At 38.3% G+C, this 27,495-nt stretch overlaps 1 protein-coding gene across 3 annotated transcripts; it reads left to right on the forward strand.

Annotated features, from left to right (window-relative positions):
- The first annotated feature begins 2,777 nt into the window (after nucleotides 1-2,777).
- LOC129727545 (putative leucine-rich repeat-containing protein DDB_G0290503) lies at nucleotides 2,778-27,429 on the forward strand. 3 transcript variants are annotated; one of them, XM_055685472.1, is made up of 10 exons: nucleotides 2,778-3,052; nucleotides 5,392-5,901; nucleotides 5,963-6,124; nucleotides 6,188-7,021; nucleotides 7,147-7,222; nucleotides 7,292-7,677; nucleotides 14,547-14,645; nucleotides 14,733-15,233; nucleotides 15,300-15,583; nucleotides 25,723-27,429. In XM_055685472.1, the coding sequence occupies exons 2-9, from the start codon at nucleotides 5,482-5,484 to the stop codon at nucleotides 15,417-15,419; spliced, it is 2,598 nt and encodes an 865-aa protein (XP_055541447.1). In that variant the 5' UTR covers nucleotides 2,778-3,052; nucleotides 5,392-5,481; the 3' UTR covers nucleotides 15,420-15,583; nucleotides 25,723-27,429. The 3 variants fall into 3 exon arrangements, with proteins under 3 accessions (XP_055541447.1, XP_055541448.1, XP_055541449.1); XM_055685473.1 differs by having other exon boundaries at nucleotides 5,435-5,901; XM_055685474.1 differs by lacking the exon at nucleotides 14,547-14,645 and having other exon boundaries at nucleotides 2,780-3,052.
- The last annotated feature ends 66 nt before the right edge of the window (nucleotides 27,430-27,495 follow it).

The following is a 27,495-nucleotide window of genomic DNA, read 5'->3' on the forward strand; positions in this document are numbered from 1 at the left end:
AGATTAACCGAATTAAGATGAGAAGGGGTATTTTAGATTTTTGGTCAAGGAGCCTCAGAAATCAATTCGCTACTGTGTTTTTGTGGTCGACTTGTGATGTTCATTCAGCCAAAAACGATTACTGAAAGTTCTCTGATTTTATGACTATGGCCTGGTGTCAAGCGCTTACTTATTTACTCCATGAAAGAACAAATGTATTAGTTGACAATAAGTTGATTCAAATGACAGAATCGTTATACATTTCAGATATACAAAAACTCAATTTTAACAGATTTTCCACGTTGAAAAATAATGCATATTTCTTCGTTTTAGGATAACAGTTTTCTGGAAAACGGTATTTTCTGGTAGATAGTTTTCTGGGCATTGGTTCATTCCGGATAATAACTTTCTGGGGATTAGTACTTTATGGGTAGCAGTTTTCTGGTGATTGGTACATTCTGGGATTTTGTTCTCTGGGGGAAAAGCTTCGGCGTTTTATTTTCTGGGGAATAGTTTTCGAGGAACTGTTATACAATCGGACTAAAGGCTGAAGCCAAACGGATTGGACTGGTCATCAATGGATCGAAGACGAAGTACATGAAAGGAAGGGGTTCACGAGAGGACAGTGCTAACCTCCCACCTCGAGTTCAAATTGGTGGTGATGAAATTGAGGTGGTTGATGAGTTCGTGTATCTGGGCTCATTGGTAACTGCCGACAACGATACCAGCAGAGAAATTCAACGGCGCATTATGGCAGGAAATCGTGCATACTTTGGTCTCCGGAGGACGCTCCGATTGAGTACAAGACGCTGATCAGACCGGCAGTCCTCTACAGGCATGAGACATGGACTATGCTTGTGGAGGACCTACGCGCCCTTGCAGTCTTCGAGCGGAAGGTGTTGCGTACCATCCTCGTTGGACTGCAGATGGAAAACGGAGTGTGGAGAAGGCGAATGAGCCACGAACTGCAGGAGCTGCTTGGGGAGCCATCTATCATCCACACCGCTAAGATAGGCAAGTTGCGGTGGGCTGGGCATGTTGTAAGGATGTCTGAAGACAGCCCGGTAAAGATGGTTCTTGAAACCAATCCGTCAGGGACGAGACAGAGAGGTGCACAGCGGGCAAGGTGGATCGATCATGTGGAAGACGACCTGCGGACCCTACGCAGACTGCAGAGCTGGCGAACTGCAGCCATGGACCGAGTGGAATGCAGACGACTCTTACGTACAGCAAAGGCCACACCACGGCTTGGGACTGTTTGGTAAGGTAAGTAATGAAAAGAAGGGAAATAGATTTTTGTTAGTATCCAGTAGGTAAATTTATGAGATAATGTTTCCGTAAACGTCGACATATAGGAAGTTGGAGATGCTTTTAGACCAAACTCTACGCTTTAATTAAATTTTCAAAAACGTGTATGGGCGAAAGCCCATGAAGATAGTACAGGACAGGTCAAATCTGTGTGGTTTATGTAGACATACATCCCAGCACTGCTTAAAACTAAACTAAACTTCATCGAATACTTTAAACAAATAGTGTACACGAGACTTCAGTAAAATTAAGCAGAATTAGTGACGGTTTCTGTGAGATTTCGATTATATCTACTCATACAGGCACTCTAAATAGCCCAAGTTTTTGTTGAAAAAGAAGCCCAAGATAAAATTCCTTTGCGCTGCAATGAACAAATATGTACATTGAACTAAAATAGAACAAGAATAAACCAATTTAGCATCACCCAAACTGTGTACCTTGTGAAGAAATGCAAAAAATGATATTCGCTTATGCATGGTGAAAAACAGAACTGTATAGCTCTTGGCAACAAACGGCACAAAAACTGTGTTGCCGAAACGATAGATTTTCTCTTTGCGCGACTCTGATGTTCACAACATTCTCTCCGCCTATCGCTCCCTCTGAGTATTGCTAGGTTGTCATAAATTTTAACTTGCTTATGAGTGTTTGTAAGTAAGCGTGTTTAGTAGTTGACAGATAATTTTTCGGCAATGCATGAAATATTTCACCTGACGTTTTAGCGAAATTGCAAGAATGAGAAGCAGTAAATGCTCCAAGTATGATGACAGTCCTACAAGGTATGCTATTCACGTCAATGCATTAGTATTTATTAGTGATCGTTATGAACTTTTGTATGAAATTTGAAATGATTTTGCATTTTAAACTAAACTTATAAAACATACTTTCCTGAAAAGTTGTAGAAATGATGTTGAAACATGTTTTATTTGTGGGGAATACATAAACATGCTGCGGTTTAGGTAAAATATGCTAGTTTTCATCAATTTGCCGGTAACCTTTTTGCACTTTTCGTTTTTTTCTTGTACTCTAATAGCGCTTCTAAATAGAGTCGCTTATGTTTCATACAGTAACAAAAGTCATGAGCTATGACAATGACTAAGATAATGCTCCAACTATTAGAAATATAGCATTTTTATATATTTTATTTCGACATATTGTCGCAATTTTTCACACTAAATCTAAATTAATATTAATTTCTAGTGTGTTTCAACTGGAGATTCACTCTCCAACCAAAAAAAAATCAGATATAAAACAACATAAAACGAGAAATTTCCAAAAATGTTCTGAATTCCATACAAAACGCGAAATTTTTCATAACGGGTTTGTTTGTGTGCGTGGATAGACAAAAATGTAGCATACCTTGTAGAACTGTCATCATACTTGGGTTAATGCTTCCGTATGGGTATAACTGAGATGGGTATATAAAGCAAAGCGAAAGCAAACTTCATATGCGCTATTTGCGAGTGTATTGTGATATGTTGTGTGTGTTTGTGCTCCTACGTGGTCAATTTACGTGTGCAAGGCGAAGAAGAGTGTCACTTGCTGGTTGATCGTCGCATCCGTTTCGACGGGTTTTTGTGTGTTTATTGGTCTTTATTACTGCGGCGGTGTTGCAAAAATTGCAAATAACCTTTTTTCCGTTGGATCCTACGTGGAAGTTCCCAGGCAGTGGTTGGGTTCAAGCTAAAACTTGACAACCAGCAAATTTCTCCATCCGGCTTGATAACGAGATTCATCGGCGAGGCAGTGCTTAACGCAGAAAATTAGTGTAAGTTCCCATAAATTTAGCTTTTGATGATTGTGAATTAGTTTAATAACACGCAGAAGGTTTGGTAAAGCAGGAAATGTACTGCAAAAAGTTAATGGATACTTTCTTTGATCGGTAAATTTTGAAGTACTGTTCTACGACACCGAAGAGATACAGCCTCTCGGTGCGTACCGTGAAGCATGATGGCGGCCGTATATGAACATTCGCTTTTCGTTTAGTGAGAAATGCACGAAATTAGCTTATGTGAAGCAATTTTTCTAACCGAAAATGTGAATGAAGCACTTCAGCCCTTGTGATATGTTGTAAGAAAAATTTAGTAGTTTGCAAATCGATTAAATCCATCTCGGTCATCTGAAGTGCTAGAGAAAGACCAAAGCGAAGAGGTTGTGAAGCGAATGAACTCTCCATACGTTCGCTGCTGCTCTGTAGTCATCATTGCATAGTCACCTATCGGCTATTGCTGCCTTCTATTCGCTCATGGTAACTATAAAACTGAAGAATGTGTAGATGGATAGAGGAATTGGAAAAGCAGCAGAGAACCGTCGTCGTCATCAGGTTTTTATACTGCCGGTCGATTATATCTTATGTTACACACAATTGCTAGTAAATTGTTTTATCTTTCTATCGAATGTCATACGTCTCAAGAGTACAAGAGTACAAAAAACAGCATACAATTTGCGAAAGTATGTAACATAAATTTCAAGTACGATGTAGCCGTCGCGAGTTTGTGTTTTTGAAGGGTCTACTACGAAAGGCTGAAACTCAAAAGGCTGAAACACGGAAGGCTGAAATCCGAAAGGCTGAAATCACGAAAGGCTGAAAGCTACATAAGGCTGAAAACACGAAAGGCTGAATCACGAAAAGCTGAAAAATCATAAGGCTGAAATTCACAAAGTTCATTTTAAAAAAAACACTCGCGGCCTACGGCCGACTCGGTTGTCCGAGATGTATGCTGTCCTTACTCGCTATCGCTCGTTCGGACTAAACTAGGGGATCACCCCTATGAGACAGTAGACCTAGGAAAACGAACGAACCTATACAGAGGTGATTTCTGCGGGGGGCTGCCCCCCCGCAGTGGCCGGCGCTTCCGACAGCGGGTCGCCGGCGCACACTCGCGGCCTTCGGCCGTCTCGCCCCGAATCATCTAGGAAACGTGTACAAGAGTCAAGTGTGTATAGATTCAAATGTTGCCGAAAATTGATTTTCCATTGCACAAACCAATTAATACTCAAACATTGAACTCTGTCATCTTATAAAGGTTTGTTATCCATGTGTCCGAATTTTTCAACGATTATGATTCAAGTTACAAAAGTTTCAGCCTTTCATGTTTCAGCCTTTCATGTTTCAGCCTTTCGTTCATTCAGCCTTTTGTGGTTTCAGCCTTTTGTGCATTCAGCCTTTCGTTATGAAACATTCTTTTCAGCCTTTCGAGTTTCAGCCTTTCGGGTTTCAGCCTTTCGTTACTAACCCGTTTTTGAAGTAAAATCATGGTCAAATGTAGAGTCAGAACAGGTCAGGTCATAAAGCAATTCACAATTTACTTGATAGTAATTTTGAAGTCCTGACTATAACGAATGTTCATTCAAATTTTTCTACCCAAAAATCTATAATCGTTTGTTTCTACACTATTTTTCATTTGCTCGCATATTCCATAATTTAATCAATATTATGTGACTGATATTGTGATGATTATTCTGTAATTAAAAACTGAGTCTGCTCTGGGTTGATATGTCCTCTTAAGGTGAAACGGGATAGTGGTCTTTTCCTATACAATTTTGATGTTAGAGTTCTTTTTACTTTTGTAGTTTGAGCGTAAAAAATTCGGCTTCCACTAAATAAACAGCACTCAAATTGCTACTTCAGGCATGCAACAGTTCTGAAAACAATTGATCAAAGTTTCATGTACGTAGTCTTCATAAATTAAGAAAAAATTAGATTGCAAAATTCGAGTTGATCGCGACCACGTCCTGTTTCACCTTAAAGTGTACATAAAATATGATTTTGGAAAAAGCAGTAATAAAGTATAAAGAGATCTAAATTTAATATATTTTTGGCTATTTAATAGGTTAATTTTATAGCGATAGGTTAATTTTATAGCGAAATGTTGCTTCTCTGGTTTACCAGTGATATTCAATAGTATAGTTTTTTGATAATTTTATATCTAAAAAAAGTTAGAAATATTTGATAAACATATCGGACTAATCATTCTCGATTCCTGTGCCTTTTTTCTTGCATGTTTTTTCTTTCTAAAAATTATCTTGCGTAATTTAATGAATCCAATAAGTTTAAACAATCTATCGAACTCGATGCATGTTATTTATTGTTTATTTTTGTTTCAGTTCTGAATTCAAGGTGTTATCGTTATCTGTCTTCTTTTGTCAGGCGTATCATAATCAACTAAAGATTGTGTGGAAACAAAACATGCAAATATGGATCTGTCTATTTTCGTTGTAATTATTGTTGGGACCCTGCTTTCACTGCTAGGACTCCATTTTTTCCTGTTGAAACCTTTATCTGCAAAGTCCTATGAAGAAATGGTTAAAGAGAAACGGGAGCTACGCGAAAAAATCCTAGGCGCTGCGAACGAAGGTGCAGGTGGTATAAAATCATCAAAAGAGTCTTCCAACAAGAAGGTTAAAAAGGTCAATAAAAAACCTCAACAACAACCACAAAAACAGAAAGCAAAAGAAGTTGAGCAGGACACTGCAGCAGTAGAAAGTGATTCGAATTCATCCGAAAGCCCAATGGAAGAGGAAATCAATCCACTAACATATGCTAAAAAGAAGATTAATACGAGTGTAGAATATGCTGAAACGGAAAGATTTGCACTAAACGAAACTCAAGCAAAGGTAATATTATTTATCTGTCTAATGTGGCAAAAATTAACTATATTGTTTTGCACTCCTTCAGAAAAAGGACAATAAACCCATGCAAGGAAAGAAAAATAAACAAAAGAGTGGTATCCTGCTTAACAAAACAGAACCTGTTTTAGTTAAGCCCGATCCTGCTCCGGAAATAAATCACTTTGACGTGACTCATCCAAAGGATGCTATTGAAATTGCCCGTCAACAGGTGAGCATATTATTTGTGGAAATTAAATTTTCTCTAACTAAATTGACAAATTTAATTTTGCAGAAGGAGCAGAAGGAGGATGATTCGAAAAACAAAACTCAACAAGCGAAGGAACAACGCAAGAACAAGAACAAGGAACAGCCCAAGTCGTTGCCAAAGACCAGTGCAGTAGAAGAAATTCCCGTCATCCCAGTTGCTGCTCCGGTTGTTGTAGCTGAAGTTTTGAAAACGGATACGAAGCAAAACACAACCGCCGCACCAAGCAAAGAAAAAAATAACAAAAAGAAGAAAAATGAAATTATTACCAAGCAACTAGCTGCAGAGGTACAAGACGCAGCAAACGTTCAAGCACTGGTTCAAATTTTGGCGAAGGCAGATCTCCCTCGTAACGATATACAGATATTGATTGATTATTTGCTTAATAAGCAGCAAGATACTCTGACAAAGGATCCGTCCGAATGGAATGATCCGTCCGATCAGTTGCAAAAAATTAAGAAGCAGTTACAAGACAAGGACAATCAGCTACAGGAAGAACAAAAGTCTGTTGTAGGTCTGCAAGGAAAATTGAAGGAACTCCGCCAGGAGTTAAACAATGAAAAGGTGCTTCATAGCTCTTTAGTTAAGGGTTATAACGAAGAACTACACGCTAAGCGGGTAGAGTTACAAAATCTCCAACAGCAGCTACAAATTTTGTCCGATAAATTGAACGCTGAAAAACAATCACTTTCGCATCAATACCAACAACTGCATGCTAAATTCGTGCAACTATCTAAAGAACATGCAACTGCGCAAGAAAATATGGCTTCTTTTCAACAGTTGAACGAAAACCAACAGATGCTGCAGCGTGAACTGATGACTAAGGGTCAGCTGTTGAATGAAAAGTTGCAAATCGAGGAGGTACGTCATAATCAGTTTCACTTTTTGTTAATTACGAAACTTATCTAATAACGCAACACAAGTATGGGTTGTGTCAGCGCTTGATTGATGAGATTAGCTATATTGATATTTTCTCTCATTCTCAGGAATTGCTCAAGAAAAATGCTGAATACGAGATGTTGCTCCGTAGTAAAGATGATTTGATTCAGCAACGCGTGCAGGGTGAGATTTTTAAACAACGCCACAATACGTGGGTAATTGTTTCTTAACTATTTATCATTGCTATTATAGATATTGGCGCGTACGAGAGTGAGTTGCAGCAGCTGCGAGTTGTTGCCAACCAGAAGGATGAGCTCGTGAAAACTTGTCAGCAGCAGAGCTACGAGTTAGAACAGCTTAAAGGACAAATGGATGAGCTGCAGGCAAAGCAAAAACAAGCTGCAGCTGCGGTAGCGGCCGCGGCAGTTGTCAAGAATCAAGTCGAGGAAAACAACAAGGTGGAAATCCGCAACCTCCAGAATGCCTTAGATTCAAGCAAAACAGAATTGGTCGTGTGCCGCACCGAAATTGTCGACTATCGGTCCAAGCTGGCTGACCATGAAAAGCAGCTGCAAGAGCTTCGCAGTCGCGAGGAAGACTTGCAACAGCAAATCGAGGAGCAGAGATCGAAAAACAATGTAAGATTACCATTGTCATATATTATCTATAGCTAGCACTGGTACTTACAACTTTCTAAAATTGTATAACAGGGAACTTCTTCTATGCAAGCTAGTAGAAACGTTTAATAGTATTCACAATAGTATGGGTGCTTGAAACTTTGGTAATATCTACCAATTTGAAAAACGGTAGATGAATTTATAAATAGAATTCGCTGATAGAAAATACTGTTACCTCTTTGAACAATGTTGAGTTTAGTATTGAGTCATTTTTTGTGCAGGGAGTTTTGAAAATCTATGACACGCATTGTATGTGGTGTACTATGAAATACTGAAATTCAGAACTGCAAAACATAAGGCTCAAATTCAAAAGACTTGAACCCTAGATTTTTTGATTTACTAGATTTACTAACCCCGTTGTATGATACATCTCTGTATACCTTACTTCCAGTAGTAACTTTTGAGTATACTGTGTACATTTTTGAAGTAGAATACTTCTCTCAGGAAGTTCGGCTACATAGGGATGTGAAATGAAAATCTAAAACCGAAAAAAGTGAAAAATATGTCCAATTTCAAATGCTAATAAATCGGTTAGTATTCGATGGATTTCCTTCGTTCTTGCAGCAATAGATTGGAAAATCTTCTAAGATTCTTCCCGAAATAAGATAATTGTAATTTTATTATTCACACTATTGTACTATTGAAAATAGTCAAGCCTTGTCAAAACGAAAAATTCGACCTCTGATTGGTCGTTATATGATTGCTTCCCAAGCACGGTCGACAGAATCATATACCTTGCAATTGAAAACATGCTATTTGGCCTATATAAGAGCCTGTTTCAGCCGAAGTCGCTCATAATAGTTCTAGACAGCGACAACAGCAGTCGTCCTTCCTTAGCAGCAGCACTAGCCCTGTGGTTGGTCACCACGTCTCAGGAGCAGCGCGGTTCTTCTCAGCGTGTGTCGCCAGACTGCCATTATTCCCCCCGTTTCAGGGCAGCATGAAGATTGCCATCAGGAAATCTAATTTTAAACATCAAAATGCCTTTTCAAGGCAAACGAATAAGTCATTGAAAGTTAATAATTTTTGACAACGCAAGCAAGCATTCTGTGTTGGATCCTAGCAATTTAAATCTGTCGTACACGTCTAATTTACTGAATGTGAAATAGCTTCCACAGTGCATGTTGTCCGTGTTACATAATTCTCATAAAACTATGTTCGGATACAATATCCGGATACCCGGATATCCGACTATCTGAAAACCCGGATATCCTGTCGGATAATATCCGGATATCCGATTGATCCGGATTTTGGATATTTGTCCGATATCCGAGGTCGGATATCCGGGTAGTTTAATCCGGATAGTCCCAGCACTAGTTAATAATTTTCTGGCATCAACACAAGCAGACATTCTGTGCGGGATGCAATCAAATTCTGTTGTAGTTGTCTAATTTTTACTTCATTTAGTAAACCCCCCACTGTAGGGGCAGCGCAAAGACTGCGATTAGCATAACCGACATTGAATAACAAACTGCCCTGTTAGACCGCATTCACAAAGACAGTTAGTTCGACTATGCAGAGCTAATATGAAGTCGATTCAATCAATCAGCATTAACAGAATTTCGTCGTCTCCCAGCTGCCAAGTTGCAACATGATGCAACACGCAACAGCGAGCAAACGAAATCGAACGCGAACCGATTCGCCCGGCCGTAGGTTAATGTACAGCCGTTAGTAGAGCTGTACATTAACCTACGGCCGGGTGAATCGGTTCGCGCCGCTTTTCACGTTTAGCCTGGCAGAGGCCTTAGTCCTCGCTGTCAAGGTAGCACAGAGTTGTAAGATAAACACTACATCCTATGATAAATTAAACAATTGTCCTTATAAGGACAACAAATGAATTAATGGAGATTTAATTTTTGAAGTAGAATACTTCTCTCAGGAATTTCGGATACATAGGGATGTGAAATGAAAATCTAAAACCGAAAAAAGTGAAAAATATGTCCAATTTCAAATGCTAATAAATTGGTTAGTATCCGATGGATTTCCTTCATTCTTGCAGCAATAGATTGGAAAATCTTCTAAGATTCTTCCTAAATGAAGGTTATTGTAATTTTAGTTTTCAAACTGTTGTACTATTGAAAATAGTCAGGCCTTGTCAAACGTCTGTTTCAGCCGAAGCCGCTCCTAATTAGTGCTGGGACTTTCAACCGGATATATTCGTGATCCGGTTTTCCGAAGCTCGGATCACGGATGTGTAAACGAATACTATTCGGATGTCCGGATATCCGGATACGGATAATCGAACAGTCGGATATCCGGATATACTATCCGGATATCCGGATTTTTTTTCTAGCTTTTAGGCCCGTTCGAATGAAATGTAACGCGAAAAATGCCTTTTCCCACAATCCCTTATCCCCTCGTAAGTATTTATTTACAAAATTCTCATTAAACTATGTTCGGATACAATATCCGAATACCCGGATATCCGACTATCCGAAAACCCGGATATCCTGTCGGATAATATCCGGATATCCGATTGATCCGGATTTTGGATATTTGTCCGATATCCGAGGTCGGATATCCGGATAGTTTAATCCGGATAGTCCCAGCACTACTCCTAATAGTTCTAGACAGCGACAACAGCAGTCCTCTCTAGCAGCAACAGTAGCAGTGCAGTGGATACCAGCGATAGCGGATAGCGGCCACAGCTTTGGCATAGCAATGGATAGCGCACTAGTTGCAGCGGATCTCAGCATCGAAAGCAGCTGAGCCAGCTGATGCAGGGACAGCGGATACAGTTTCTGTGTGATAGCGAGCACTAGTAATTGCATTCAATGAAAAGTTGACTCATTTTGGCAACACATGAGCCGTCTAGTTTTGAGTCTTAAATCAGCTTTTCACTGTTTATTTTAGCACAAGAAATATTTTATTCGCACTGTCAGTGATAACGCCAAGATATGATTGGTATCTTATCCGGTATTGAATTGAACAACAAATTATACTTTTGAGGATGAAATAAAAACTTGATGATTGAAGAGTTAATATTTTCTCTTGAGTTAATTTAGATTTCTAAATTTGTAAAAGTTATAAATTTTACTTAATCTCCGTGTCTCAGATCGTACTGAATTATCTTTTCCCTCAGTCATGAGCACGACATCCGAAAAATTATCGGCATGAAAATTAGTTTTTCGCATAACCAAAATTTAAAAATTGTCAAGCCTCAATCATGACAAGCAACTTACTATATTATTGAAAATGGTCAATCCTCCAGCCGGGTTATCTTTCTCGTGAAAGTATTCTACTTCAACCTTGCGGTCGTGGCTTTGCACACAACCCTCCTGTGATTTTTTCCTGGAAAAGGGTTATACAGTAACAAAAATAATTCGTGCTATATTAAGAAATCATAAAAATATAACAATATAATATTTTAAAAAGATGTGATGAGTAAGTTTACTTTCGTGTACGGTTTCTTGAAGAAAAACACGAATAAATTGCACAATTTTTCGAAATAGCACGAATTTTTGACCTTTTTAATCACATCATCTTTTTTTGAACGTTTTTTGAAGTAGAATACTTCTCTCAGGAAGTTCGGCTACATAGGGATGTGAAATGAAAATCTAAAACCGAAAAAAGTGAAAAATATGTCCAATTTCAAATGCTAATAAATCGGTTAGTATTCGATGGATTTCCTTCGTTCTTGCAGCAATAGATTGGAAAATCTTCTAAGATTCTTCCCGAAATAAGATAATTGTAATTTTATTATTCACACTATTGTACTATTGAAAATAGTCAAGCCTTGTCAAAACGAAAAATTCGACCTCTGATTGGTCGTTATATGATTGCTTCCCAAGCACGGTCGACAGAATCATATACCTTGCAATTGAAAACATGCTATTTGGCCTATATAAGAGCCTGTTTCAGCCGAAGTCGCTCATAATAGTTCTAGACAGCGACAACAGCAGTCGTCCTTCCTTAGCAGCAGCACTAGCCCTGTGGTTGGTCACCACGTCTCAGGAGCAGCGCGGTTCTTCTCAGCGTGTGTCGCCAGACTGCCATTATTCCCCCCGTTTCAGGGCAGCATGAAGATTGCCATCAGGAAATCTAATTTTAAACATCAAAATGCCTTTTCAAGGCAAACGAATAAGTCATTGAAAGTTAATAATTTTTGACAACGCAAGCAAGCATTCTGTGTTGGATCCTAGCAATTTAAATCTGTCGTACACGTCTAATTTACTGAATGTGAAATAGCTTCCACAGTGCATGTTGTCCGTGTTACATAATTCTCATAAAACTATGTTCGGATACAATATCCGGATACCCGGATATCCGACTATCTGAAAACCCGGATATCCTGTCGGATAATATCCGGATATCCGATTGATCCGGATTTTGGATATTTGTCCGATATCCGAGGTCGGATATCCGGGTAGTTTAATCCGGATAGTCCCAGCACTAGTTAATAATTTTCTGGCATCAACACAAGCAGACATTCTGTGCGGGATGCAATCAAATTCTGTTGTAGTTGTCTAATTTTTACTTCATTTAGTAAACCCCCCACTGTAGGGGCAGCGCAAAGACTGCGATCAGCATAACCGACATTGAATAACAAACTGCCCTGTTAGACCGCATTCACAAAGACAGTTAGTTCGACTATGCAGAGCTAATATGAAGTCGATTCAATCAATCAGCATTAACAGAATTTCGTCGTCTCCCAGCTGCCAAGTTGCAACATGATGCAACACGCAACAGCGAGCAAACGAACCCGAACGCGAACCGATTCGCCCGGCCGTAGGTTAATGTACAGCCGTTAGTAGAGCTGTACATTAACCTACGGCCGGGTGAATCGGTTCGCGCCGCTTTTCACGTTTAGCCTGGCAGAGGCCTTAGTCCTCGCTGTCAAGGTAGCACAGAGTTGTAAGATAAACACTACATCCTATGATAAATTAAACAATTGTCCTTATAAGGACAACAAATGAATTAATGGAGATTTAATTTTTGAAGTAGAATACTTCTCTCAGGAATTTCGGATACATAGGGATGTGAAATGAAAATCTAAAACCGAAAAAAGTGAAAAATATGTCCAATTTCAAATGCTAATAAATTGGTTAGTATCCGATGGATTTCCTTCATTCTTGCAGCAATAGATTGGAAAATCTTCTAAGATTCTTCCTAAATGAAGGTAATTGTAATTTTAGTTTTCAAACTGTTGTACTATTGAAAATAGTCAGGCCTTGTCAAACGTCTGTTTCAGCCGAAGCCGCTCCTAATTAGTGCTGGGACTTTCAACCGGATATATTCGTGATCCGGTTTTCCGAAGCTCGGATCACGGATGTGTAAACGAATACTATTCGGATGTCCGGATATCCGGATACGGATAATCGAACAGTCGGATATCCGGATATACTATCCGGATATCCGGATTTTTTTTCTAGCTTTTAGGCCCGTTCGAATGAAATGTAACGCGAAAAATGCCTTTTCCCACAATCCCTTATCCCCTCGTAAGTATTTATTTACAAAATTCTCATTAAACTATGTTCGGATACAATATCCGAATACCCGGATATCCGACTATCCGAAAACCCGGATATCCTGTCGGATAATATCCGGATATCCGATTGATCCGGATTTTGGATATTTGTCCGATATCCGAGGTCGGATATCCGGATAGTTTAATCCGGATAGTCCCAGCACTACTCCTAATAGTTCTAGACAGCGACAACAGCAGTCCTCTCTAGCAGCAACAGTAGCAGTGCAGTGGATACCAGCGATAGCGGATAGCGGCCACAGCTTTGGCATAGCAATGGATAGCGCACTAGTTGCAGCGGATCTCAGCATCGAAAGCAGCTGAGCCAGCTGATGCAGGGACAGCGGATACAGTTTCTGTGTGATAGCGAGCACTAGTAATTGCATTCAATGAAAAGTTGACTCATTTTGGCAACACATGAGCCGTCTAGTTTTGAGTCTTAAATCAGCTTTTCACTGTTTATTTTAGCACAAGAAATATTTTATTCGCACTGTCAGTGATAACGCCAAGATATGATTGGTATCTTATCCGGTATTGAATTGAACAACAAATTATACTTTTGAGGATGAAATAAAAACTTGATGATTGAAGAGTTAATATTTTCTCTTGAGTTAATTTAGATTTCTAAATTTGTAAAAGTTATAAATTTTACTTAATCTCCGTGTCTCAGATCGTACTGAATTATCTTTTCCCTCAGTCATGAGCACGACATCCGAAAAATTATCGGCATGAAAATTAGTTTTTCGCATAACCAAAATTTAAAAATTGTCAAGCCTCAATCATGACAAGCAACTTACTATATTATTTAAAATGGTCAATCCTCCAGCCGGGTTATCTTTCTCGTGAAAGTATTCTACTTCAACCTTGCGGTCGTGGCTTTGCACACAACCCTCCTGTGATTTTTGCAAGCGGCGTATCCCTCACGCACAATGAGTTGGTAAAGAAAATCGTGTTACTTTAGAAAACCATTCGTGATGCGAAAGGGGATATGGTTATTGCGTCGTATGATTTTGTTACCTTCATGTTGAGCTCAGTGAAAAATGTTCAGATGAATCAAAATATTTTCTGAATTTAAGCACAGAAAGATCAATTGTTAAGTATGTTAGTGATAAAAAAGGTTGTGAAACTCAGATACTTTCATTCTCTTATGAACAGCCGTTAGGGAACAACATATACTTCGACAAGATATCCTTTCTCTGCATCGATACTACCATTTGTATGACTATATTATTCTTTCGTTTCTATTCCAATTCAACCCGTACTGATCCGTTACCAACCTGTTTTCCCATATCACCACATCACGATTGCTTTGGATCATGATGAGCACCATTCAATTTTGTTCGACTGTACTTTATGTTGGCACTAGGATTTACGCATGAAGAACTGGAAGCTGATAGAAGCACTTCAAGTAGTTCAAAATAACAGCACCAAAACAAGCACTAACACAAATTCCGGTATTAAGGTTGTAAGTTTCTAGTAGCCTTGTGGAAGTTACAATCCAAAAATCTGATCCGCAAAAAATAATTCTCATTATAATCGTATAAAATTTCAGGACCAGCTGGCACTCAGTAAAAATTCTACAAATCATGTCGATGAACCGCCAGTTGACATCGACAAAGTTATCCTGGAGGAACAAACAAGAACTAAGGATCTCCTAATAAAATTGCTTCCATCGGAGATAGTTTCGTCACTGCCATTGGATGCAACCAACTTCCAAAGCTGGCTGGAGTCCACTGTCACCTGCATTCGAGAACAGCAGGATAATCTTCGAATTTCGAACGCCACCAACAGCAACAATACTAGTAGCACCGAGGTGCATATCAACTGCAATAACAAAAGCAACACTAGTAGGAGTAGTAATAATGCTAACAATAATAATAATAGTTTACTCGAAAGTCATGACTCCGATGTAGGAGGAGACGTAGAAGGCAGTAGCAGTAGCAAAAACGGTTCAGTCGAAGTAGATCCGGCTGATGAATCGCAAGTTTTGGCAGTGAAAAACGAGCAGCTGCAAAAAACGGTAGATCAGTATAAGATTATTATAGCAGAAACTGTGAGTTTAAACATATTTCTAGTTGAATAGTTGCAAATCATGACATTTTATTTATTCGTCTTACAGGAAAATATGCTAAAAAATTTAGAATCAAAAGTGATTGAACAGGACATTCACTGGCGATCAGTGGTGCAAGCAAAGGAGAAAGAAATAAACCTGCTCAAATCGGCCGGTGCAATGCAGTAGTAGTTTGTTGTACTAGTGGCGCTAGGAATAATGGAGACAAGTCGAAGAATGCGAAAGATGGTGTGTATGCGTAACAATCACGAGTGTGCGTTGAGCTGACGAAATGGCAAAGGCGAAACTTTTCAGTTGAAAGCATAAATGCATGTACTCCGCCATTGTTTGAGGTAAGTGTAATGCTCTGTATTTGTAAAATGACGTTTTATATATTTTATATAATTGCAAAAGCAAACAAATTCTAACAATGGGACACCCGAAAAAACGTTCAATGCTTATAGATAGCGCTGTAGTGGTAGTGGTGGTAGTGCTAGTAAAGTCGAAATTTCTACGAGATTGACTTACCCTTTTTTCACATTATTCTAATTTTTTAGTATTTAGTTTTACTAAACGCAATCTATTTTTATCAAAAATCGTGATTTTCCTATACAACTGCATTGAGTCAATGGGGTTGTATAGAAAAATCAAGTTTATTGATAAAAATATATTGAATATAGTAAAAGTAAGTACTAGAAAGTTAGAATAATATTAAAACAGGGTAACTAATAGCAATTTCTCCGGTCATTAAGCAAAATGCTTGAGCAAATTTCGATTTTACTACCACTATCACTATACCGCCATTTCTTAGCATTAAATATTTTTGCGGGTGTCCCATTATATTTACACTTTTGTGACAGTGTTATTGACCACATAAACTTATTATTCACTAATAATCATTATAAACATTTAAGCTACTAACAATTCTGTTAAATAGTTTGAGGCTTCTTATACGTACATTAGAGTGCCAATGAGATGCATGAAAAAAATTGACCTTCGAATATCGTTTAGCGGTAGGGCTCAAAAATTTCTTCTCGGAAAAAGTCCCCATGCAAAATTTCAGCTCGATCGGATATCGGGAACACGTGCCTGAAAGCGGTCAAAGTTTCACGAAAAATATCGATGAAAAAAAGTACGGGTGGTGATACATGACATTGTCGAAATCGAATTTTTGCTTGGATGCCATATGTCTTAGAAATGCATGAAACATCGAGATTTGGTGTTAACTCGAAACAATTTTTTTTTATCAATTTTCTGGGTCTTAGAAAATTTTTGTGCTTGGGGTCAATGGCATATATATAAAAAAATCAACTTTCGAATTTCGTTTAGTGGTAGTGGGATCAAAAGTTTCGCCTTCTCGAATAGAGTCCCCATGCCAAATTTCAGCTCGATCGGACATCGGGAACACGTGCCTCAAAGCGGCTTCCAGTTTTAATCCCAATGCTCTGAGCTGATTATTTCCGGCTATCTGCAATAGTTTTTTAACGTTATGTGCTCGACGGTGTACATGGGTACCTTTTCAGGTTTCTTTTGATAACATTAGTTTTTATATAGTAACAAAGTGGGGTGAATGGTGGGAACTTGATTTTTTTACCCCTTAAATGCCCGACGAGGTACCCGGGTATCCGCGAATTGTAATTCTTGTAACTTTGATGATTTTCATCCGACTTCGATACTTTCAGCATCAAAAGGTTCAGTAACTTCCCTACTTTGAAATGAGTGTCAGCGGTGTCTCTTTCATCTCGATTCCGGAAATACCCATTAGACTGGGACACGGTTATATGGGAAAATAGCGATGCTGTTATTTTTTAGCTCCCATGCACTTTTCGTGTTCCTTATGGGTCCCATAACGACTGTGTAACTTTTCAGATCGACCGGTGAAACGTCCGATTTGCGCCCGATTTTTAAAGCTTCCATACGATTTTATATGAGAAAAACCACTTTTTCAAAACTTTTTCTGTAGAGATGTCCAGTTGGCTCCTAAAAATATATCAATACATGATATTTATAGGAAATTATCCTGGGAAAAACTCTTCTGAAGACCGCAAGGCGCTACCTTGCTTGTGAAAAAAGATATTCTCTCCAGACTGATTGAATATCTGACGAATGGCTCACTATTGAATTTTACTAGCAATACTGCTGCAGCATGCTGCTGTTGCGAGTTCAACCATGTGATGGGAAATGATATCGCTTAAATTTATCTTGGAGGCTTCCCCGAAGATACTCTGAGCAAAAATCACACTTTGAAAATTAATTCCACGCGAAATTATATCCATACTTAAGCAAGTTTGCAATAGTAGCATGCTGTAGCAGTGTTGCTGGAAATTTTCATTAGTGAGCCGTCCGTCAGACATTCAATCAGTTTGGGGTGAATAGCTGTTTCTACAAGCATCGTTGCGCCTTACGGTCTTCAGAAGAGTTTTTCCCTGGAAAATTTCCTACAAATATCATGTATCGATATATTTTTTTACGCGGATTCCGGAATTTACGTGGTTTTTTTCTACGTGGATTCTGGAATTTACGCGTTTTTTACGCGGATTCCGGAATTTACGCGGCATGTATCCCCCGCGTAAAAAGTGACTTTAGTATATCTTACGTTCGTAACACTAGCACTATCTGCTGCCGTGTTCGTGCTGCGTCTTGCATTTCGACATCAGCGCTAGCGTACGAGCATGTGTCAAACTGGGAACTACAAAGTATGTATGAGATTGCATGACAGCGCCCCAGACTGTCGGTGTTGTCGTGCGGTGATTGTTAAGCATTTGAAAATTTGAAATGATCGTTTTTTGTGGCGACGGAGCTAGGTTCCAGTGTTACGTCTGTTAGTCTGTGATATTATCAATTATTCATAAAAATCTTCAGTTTTGGAACATATCTTCGAAATAAAAACGGATTTCAGGGAATGAGAAAATTCTTTCGAGGCACCGCTGGCATAACGCATAAAAATCCTAACTGTTTTCGTCTCGGTGTACATCAGTTTTACGTCTTTGATGCAAGGGTAGGCGCGGGTCTTAACTCCGAGCTTCTGAAAGATGCTACAATTCTATGTACTTGCAGTACAAGAAGTGCCAACAGTATGCATTTGTGCTGAATTCATATTTCTTTTTTTTTCGCTATACTTACCAGGGCTCTACATTCTCGAAACAAAACAATGAAACTGAATATCTCGCGCTGTCATTTCGATTCGAACAGTTTTATTATCACTTGATTCCTTCCGGCTACTGTCATCGAATCACTTTTTTCTCTCTTTCCCGTCTGTTGTTCATCGGATCATTTCAAATGGCACTGATGACTATTTCAATTGACGGAGAGAGTGACGGAGAGAGACTTTTTCCTTTCCTTCAGCGTCCAAGTTGAAATTAGCACCGCATCGCATCATTTGATGATAGTTTTGTAATACTACAAGCCGTAGTGAGAACGGCAATGCACAGTGCACAATGGTCCAGAAAACAAATTTAGGGGGAAATTTTAGTCTAGAGCTCTATAGCAAAATTTTAGAGAAAAACTTTCTCCTACAAAGTTGTTACATATGGTTCATTCCATACGAAGTGTACATGCCACTTGGACACGACCATCACAGATTTTGTTCAAAGTTGGGGGAATTATTCATCTACTGTCTCTTTGGATAAATCCCAATTTTGGTGTCGGTTGGAATACCCCCCGCTCTCCAGGACCCCCCTCTTTATTGCAAAGTCGCGCAATTTTTGTCAAAAATCTCTTTTTTCTTTTTCTTACAATTCGTAGACGTAGGATGTCCGAAAAATACTGATAGGTGATTTTTGAAGAAAATAAACCAAGAAATCCAGAAAAAATATAAGTTTTGACCGGAAGTGTTGCCAGATAAACTATTTTTGTATTTGAAAACTAAATTTACATTTTTCGGCAAATGCAGCCATTTTTATTTTAAATTTGATAATTTCATCGTGTTCCTTGGAAAATTTCACATAAGAAACAACTATCATCCCGAGGTAATATGAGTCAATCTCGAGATATAACATTTTTACGAAAAAAGTTGTAAATTTCGTAATTATTTTATTTTATAATTTATAGACGTAAGACATCCAAAAACTAGTGATAGGTGAATTTTGAGGAAAATAAACCAAGGAATCCAGAAAAAATATTGTTTTTGCGCGGAAGTGTTGCCAGATAGATTATTTTTGTATTTTAAAATTAAATTTGCACTTTTCGGCCAATGCAGCTAATTTTATTTTAAATTTGATGGTTTCATCGTGTTTCTCAGAAAATTTTACGTAAGAAGCACTTACCACTCCGTGGTAATATGAGCCAATCTCGAGATATGACAGTTTTACGAAAAATCAATTATGAAAGTCAGAACTATTTTCGTAAGAATGCTATATCTCGCATTTGCCAAGAAATGTGAATTTAGTTTTCAAATACAAAAGCAATTTATCTGGCAACACTTCCGGTCAAAACTTATATTTTTTCTGGATTCCTTGGTTTATTTTCTTTCATCTATCAGTATTTCTCGGACATCTTACGTCTATGAATTGTAAGAAAAAGAAAAAAGAGATTTTGAACAAAAAATGCGTGACTTTGCAACAAACAGGGGAGTCCCACAGAGCGGGGGGTATTCCAATCGACACCAAATTTGGGATTTTTCCAAAGTGACAGTAGATGAATAATTCTCCCAACTTTGAGCAAAATCTGTGATGGTCGTGTCCAAGTTTGTGCTTTTTCGTGGTCACTTCGTATGGAATGACCCATATGATAAAGCGCTTATTGAAAAATTATCAAAAATTAGGGTGACCAACAATTTCGATGCAATTAAGTATCTAACTTTTTTATCCTTGTAGATAGAAGACAAATTATTTATTTTAAGTAACTTTGTAAAAAAAAGTTTTTCTCTATCTTTCATAACAACTTATTTATATTGAAAAAACATTTTACGCTCTAACTTTTTTCATTTCAAGTTTCATCTCAAAACTGTCTTCAAACGACTTTTAGAGCTTTTTAAGAGAAACAATTTGCAATGCTGACATCGTAAATATCTCAATTTTACACAAAGTCATTAATATTTTCTATCGAAAAATATGCGTTTTTCATTTGTATGTCATTCTTTTTGGGGTAAACATAAAAAATATTTCTTGGTCTCATTTTGAAGGACATACTTGACTCTATAAATGGAGGAATTTTTAAAAATATGTTATTTTTTTAATTTGAGTAAATTCAGTTTAAAAACAAGACAAAAATTTCAATAATTTTATAAATTATGCATATAAAAACACCCAGATTTATTCTTTGGTGTTCTTTTCTCATAACTAGGAATAATTACCTTTAATTTGATCCAATAAGATTAAAAATCGATCAACTGGTTCAAAAGTTATGATTTTTTTCGAAATTAAATACATCGAACACAGTCGTTTTTATGGTCACCCGTTTTTATGGCAGTGGTCGGAAAAGGCAATTTGACGAACTTAATTCATTTGTGCTTAAACGGTTGATGTTAGCTAAAAATAAAAAAATTAACTTTTGATACAGCGAAGATACATGAATAGTTTCTTTAGCAACGTTGTAGAATTTTTCAAAATATGAAACTTTGCAGAAGATGTTAAATTTCTATGACGTCTATTTATTGAGATACAAAGCATTGTCGCTGTCATTCCCCTCGAATTTAGTTTTTCTAGCATAATTTTTTAAATATTGTTTTTTTCCAGAACATAATGTTCTAGACAAATATGACCAACATAAAAACACAGGTTTCTTTCGAAGACAGCATGTTATTACAATCGCTCTATACTAAGTTAGAGCGTTTTTTTCATGAAATAATTTCCCAGTTTTAAATGCATATAGGGGAGAAAGAAGCAAACCGGTGCACATCATCAAATACTTATTTTAAAGCTTAGACCTTGTACTATAAGCTAATTAAACTTCGATACATGACAATTCATAAATGAATGAGTAGAGTGATGTTTTAGGTTTGTATGTTTCTGGGGTTTTCTATACAAAAATGCACCAACTACCTGATTAATGAACGATAATTTGTGAATTTATTAAACAGATAACTCGCAATACTTTAAAAATTAGTGGGAACACTTCTTAGGTATATTTAGTTGTTGATAGGTGCATCCATGATGGATTCGTCAGTCATTCGACGTGAATAAAATGAACACATAACATATGGACTGTTAGCTGGCAAGTAAAACCAAGGATATATGGACACCAAAAATGATCTTCATGCAATTCAACGTTGCGCTACAATACTACAGGTCATTTCATCTGGCCAGGAAATGAACGCATCAAAATTCAAACACTATTGTTTGGAAACTGCTCGTTTGTTGGAATCCTTGGTTTTACTTGCCATGTGTGAAAAATTTCACGAAATGTTACAAACGGTGATCTATTTAAAAGTTATGCTAGGAAAACTAAATTCGAGGGGATTGACAGCGGGTTTGTATTTTAATAAATAGACGTCATAGAAATTTAATATCTTCTGCTAAGATTCATATTTTGAAAAGTTCTACAACTTTGCTAAAGAAACTGTTCATGTATCTTCACTGTATCCCGTTATATTTTTGTGAACAATTCTTCTGAACATTGTCTTTGGCTAACATCAACCGTTTAAGCACAAATGAATTAAGTTCGTCAAATTGTCTCTTCCGACCACCGTGCAATGGCATCCAAAAAATACGTCGCGGAAGTTCCGATCAATATATCCTCCCTCTTTCCTGTATATGCGTGAAGTACTGTATGGAAGCCTCCTGTCCAGAGATGCCAGAACTGTTTCGTGATAATCCGTAGATTCTACGGATTTCCCCTGATTTTCCCCCTCTTTCCTACGGATTTCTCATATATATGTAAATCCGTAGAAGTGAAAAATCCGTAGATCTGACAAGTCTGCTCCTGTCTCCGTCAGCGCTCATTGTCATTTTCAATTGAGAATCGTCATTTGAGAGTAATGGTGATAATCTCCGCTTTCAATTGAAAAGCATTTGTATCAATTTTCAGCCCTTCAGTCATCGTTCTCCATCAATCTCCTCTTCAGCACCAAGAATGAATGTTGAGCCTCAACTTTGCCGCTTCCCTCTTAAAAGGCCTGAAGGCCTCCTCCACGGCCCCACGGTCGATACCGGTAATATCAATAATATCTTCGTCAGTGCTGATAAAAGTCATTTTCCCCAGCAAAATTCTTCGAAAATTACAGCCAATCATTTTAAATTTTCACTCCCAATGATTGCAGCACTCTTTCAGATAAACTAGATTTTCGTCCTAGTAACGTGCTGTTATACTCAGATGACATAGATCGCGCGCATCGTTCACGGTTACGGAATAAAATTTGACGACAAATCCAACCCAATGATCTTCACTTCAAAGCGAAAAAGAAAAACAAACAGTCCACTCAACCAAAATGAACCTCACCGAAACCCTTTTTCACTGACACTGACCGATGCCTTGACAATCTTCGTTAACTGATAAACTGATTTTGTTGTCTTGCTTTCATCGCATGAAATATAATGAGGTGTTTTGACAGTTCACTTCTATGCAAAAAGCGGGAAGGGAGAACTCTGAAAGGATTGTAAAAAAATAACGTTTATGGATGCTTTTTTTCACTTTCACTCAAGAGTGTCAACAAATATCAACCCTGATCTTCGTACTGCACTTTCAAGGGCGATGTTGAATAGTAAGTTAGCGCATTCCCCTACTTCAGTCCATCCAACGTTACGAACGCGGCTGATGTCTCGCCAGCTATCCGCACGCATGATTTTGATCCCTCCAGCGTCATACGATTCAGCCTAATTAGTTTCGTCGGGAAATTGTGTTCCAGCATTGTCTGCCATAGTTTCTTTTCACTGAATCATATGCCGCCTTAGAATCCACAAACAAATGGTGAATAAAATGAACACATAACATATGGACTGTTAGCTGACAAGTAAAACCAAGGATATATGGACACCAAAAATGATCTTCATGCAATTCAACGTTGCGCTACAATACTACAGGTCATTTCATCTGGCCAGGAAATGAACGCATCAAAATTCAAACACTATTGTTTGGAAACTGCTCGTTTGTTGGAATCCTTGGTTTTACTTGCCATGTGTGAAAAATTTCACGAAATGTTACAAACGGTGATCTATTTAAAAGTTATGCTAGGAAAACTAAATTCGAGGGGATTGACAGCGGGTTTGTATTTTAATAAATAGACGTCATAGAAATTTAATATCTTCTGCTAAGATTCATATTTTGAAAAGTTCTACAACTTTGCTAAAGAAACTGTTCATGTATCTTCACTGTATCCCGTTATATTTTTGTGAACAATTCTTCTGAACATTGTCTTTGGCTAACATCAACCGTTTAAGCACAAATGAATTAAGTTCGTCAAATTGTCTTTTCCGACCACCGTGCAATGGCATCCAAAAAATACGTCGCGGAAGTTCCGATCAATATATCCTCCCTCTTTCCTGTATATGCGTGAAGTACTGTATGGAAGCCTCCTGTCCAGAGATGCCAGAACTGTTTCGTGATAATCCGTAGATTCTACGGATTTCCCCTGATTTTCCCCCTCTTTCCTACGGATTTCTCATATATATGTAAATCCGTAGAAGTGAAAAATCCGTAGATCTGACAAGTCTGCAAGTTGTACTCCCGAAACATATCGAGGATCTGTCGCAGGGTGAAAATTAGATCCGTCGTGGAACGCCCCTGTCGAAAACCTGCCTGGTATTCGCCGACGAAGATTCCGTTAACGGTCTCAATATGAAGAACAGGATACGGGAAAGCACTTTGCATGCGGAGTTGAGCAACGTTATGCCTCGATAGTTGCCACAATCCAATCGATGACCCTTCTTATAGATAGGGCATATGAGGCCTTCCAACCAGTCGTTCGGCATTTGTTCATCCGCCCAGATCCTTAGTATGATCTGGTGGATTGCATGGTACAGCCGCTCGCTTCCCAGCGGCCTTGCCGTTTTCAGCTCACTTATCGCCTTTTAGATCTCCCAGATGGTCTCGAGGTACGATGCAGGCCTAACAAGCCAGTCGTCGTTGGTTCGAGTCTCGGCTCGGGAGATACTGTTAGTGTCAGTAGAATTGTAGCGCCAGCCTCGCAATTATCATGTACACTAAACAGTTATCTGCGAAGTCTGTGTATAATAAACACAAGGTCGAGTTCCGAATCGGAATGTGGAATCGAGGCTTTGCTTTGTTTATCGCCTTTTAAACTACCTCCTGTGTTGGTGGCTCCCTAGCTTGTTCGTCACCTGGCTGCAACCGTCGGTTTATCCGTAAGCGTTACCGTCCTTGTCATTGCACATGAGCAGCACAGGGAAATTCCTGCTTCTTACTCTGTTAACTGTTCTATAGATGCGCCGCAGATAATGGTCAGAGTCAATGTTTGATCCGAGAAGACCTAACATCAGTAACATCCGGAAAGTGACGACCGTCAATCAGTACGTGATCGATTTGGGAGCAGGCTTCTTCATTCGGATGCCTCCAGGTGTGTTTTGAATATTTAAACGTGGAAAATAAGAGCCACATACAGCCATTCCTCTGACCGCGCAAAGTTTACCAGTTTCAGGCCGTTTTCATTGGTTGACGAGTGGAGGCTATGCTTTCCAATGACCGGGCGAAAGAAATCCTCCCTCCCAACCTGTGCGTTTGTATCTCCGATGACGATGACGAGACGTCGTGTTTTGGGCACTCGTCATAATTTCGTTCCTGCTTTTCATAGAGCTCATCTTTGACGTCATCGGAGTTGTCGTTTGTCGATGCGTAGGTGTTGATTAAACTGTAGTTGAAGAATTTGCCCTTAATCCTTAACACGCATATACGGTCATCTACGTGCCTCCACCGGATGATTCCTGTTTTCTGATTTCCCAATATTATGAAACCGACGCCCCGTTTCGCTGCTTTGCCGCCACTGTAGTAGATGTGGTACTTAGAAGTTGTGCGTGCAATAGGGTCTAGTGCACGGAATTCCCTTTCTCTGGAATTTGGCCACCGAACCTCCTGAATCGCTGCGATTTCGACTCCCTGCCGCTGTAGTTCTCGAGCAAGCAAGTCAGCTCGCGATCGGACGTTCGAAGTACCCAATTTCCAATCGTATACCGTTTTCTATTCCGTGCTCGTAGCCTATGTCTTTGTCGATTGTTCCGGTCCATATTTCTAATTTCGTTATTCGTGGTTAGGAGAGGTTTCATATGCTAGCTTACAAGAGTCGCGATACCTACATTCTGCTGATGGGGCTGCCAGCTCAGGTGTAACTGGCGGGATATAGCATCTAATGATTTAGCCGATCGCTCCGGGTCAGGCGCTGTTGTACGTCGCCCCTAACATGGGGATATAGTCGCGTATGACCCCCCTTTCCAGTCAGCATACGACCTAAGTTTCCACTGGGGGTTGGTTACTCGATCTCCGCTAAGGTTATTCATATCCCGATCGCAATTCGTACATGTATTCCTTTTAGTATTATTGTATACTTTATTCAAATTAATCAAGAACCGCTGAAAATTTATTATTATATTAATTTATTCCACAGATACTAGAGAGCGAAAACAACATCGTTCAACGTTTATCCGCATGTGCGACACAACGGAAAATCTATCGGTGGAAGCAACGAATGCATCTGTTAGAGAACAAACAAAAAACTATCAGTGCTAAAACAGAACAAAAATTGTGTGCTCATCAATATGCACTTTTTGTAAAAGTATTCATCATTTCATCCTTCGATTATATTCTTTATTGGACATAACTAGCAAAATAGCAAGTATGAAATATAAAAAGCAAAGTAACGTTGTTATCAATACTTCCCCCCAAACAATCTCCAATTTACAGTTTGGTTAAGGCATCTCTATTTCGGCTGTTAGACGAAAGGAGATGGTAACTATTATTAAACCTTTGTCGAACAATGGTCATCGAAGAAAGGTGTTAAATGCAGGACAAATAATGTGAATTTTTGATTTGGGTTTATATTAGAATCAATGATACGGCATAATTAGTTGCATTATATACTAAATTGCATTTTTTCTCGTTCGAAACTACTTATTATTCGGTGATGCTAAAATATACAAATGCATTTGCGTTCAAAAAATATTAGCTTCATTGTTAGTTTTATTTTTTCATCAAAACAGATTAAAAAATTGTATAATAAGTCAGACTCAGATCTATATATGTACTCCTCTGATGTTAGGAAGCAAGCGTGGAAGAGCTTGTTTTCTTTGCTTTTCAAGTGATGAATGCATTTTTCGGGCGGTATGATAAATTGATTAAAAAAAAAAAACAGGTAACAGTCAACTCATCACGTCATTTCTCAGTTTCTACATCAAATGGAATTATTAGATACCTTCTTCGTAAAGTTAAATCGTAACATGCAATTGATTTCGACACACGCTTAGTACTGACTGATGAATCGAGAGGGCAATCCACGCGTAGTCGCAAGTTCCAGTATAAAGCAAGGAAACAAAATATACGAGATCAAATGTGTCCTGATATTTACTTGCTATATTTTTAAGTAACGTCTAAGCGAAATTCTCAAACAAGCAATCAAACACCACTTATGTTTATTCCGTACCGCAGAAGCAGCGAAAGAATATCTGAAGTACTACACTATCTTATTATTAACCCTAATATACGTTGTAAGTAAATCGTTAACCTTATTTGTGCATTGTTCTTTATATTCTATGTTTATATCGAGACTCGCTCATGAAGTAAAAGTTTAAATCGGCGTTTCTTATACAATTCTCTGAAAAAAAAAAAAACAGTTGAAGAAAATGTTGATACTGACACAAATGCAAACTCACCTATAAACTTAAACAACGTAGGCATAAATTGCTATCGTGAAAACCGATCTGCTTACCAAACGCAGTAAACGTCATTGAAAAGACACGTGAGAAATATTTTTATATATAAAATGGAAAATGCATATAAAAAAAAAACTAGATATATACATATATACCTTTTCTTCCAGGAGAAAATAATAATTAATTACAGCGAACGAAACTACACTAACCGTGCAGAGCGTAACATGCATAGTAGCGTGAAAAACAGGTACAAAGGTTGAAAAGCCTTTTCGGTTGACCTAACGAGTGAAATAATTGGATTCTGTTTTTCGACTATGAACAATGGTAATGCATAAAGCGCTGATTGCAACAAACTAGTACTATTTGAGAAAGGCTAGGCTGAGAAAGAGAAACAAATGAAAATTAACGGAAGTCCCAATGGAATAAATTCTAATGCAAACTAATAATTGTGTTAAAACTGTTCCGAAAAGACCTATTCAACTACTTTCGAGGTGCTGCTTAGTGGGCTTGCT

The sequence above is a fragment of the Wyeomyia smithii genome, chromosome 3, assembly GCF_029784165.1.
Source record: "Wyeomyia smithii strain HCP4-BCI-WySm-NY-G18 chromosome 3, ASM2978416v1, whole genome shotgun sequence".
NCBI classification, from domain to species: domain Eukaryota; kingdom Metazoa; phylum Arthropoda; class Insecta; order Diptera; family Culicidae; genus Wyeomyia; species Wyeomyia smithii.

Bases quoted from the DNA above. Each gene is read 5' to 3' on its own strand.
- LOC129727545 (XM_055685472.1), top strand. From the start codon at position 5,482: ATGGATCTGTCTATTTTCGTTGTAATTATTGTTGGGACCCTGCTTTCA. The intron at 5,902-5,962 runs GTAATATTATTT...GCACTCCTTCAG, and splicing joins TAAACGAAACTCAAGCAAAG to AAAAAGGACAATAAACCCAT. The intron at 6,125-6,187 runs GTGAGCATATTA...TTAATTTTGCAG, and splicing joins TTGAAATTGCCCGTCAACAG to AAGGAGCAGAAGGAGGATGA.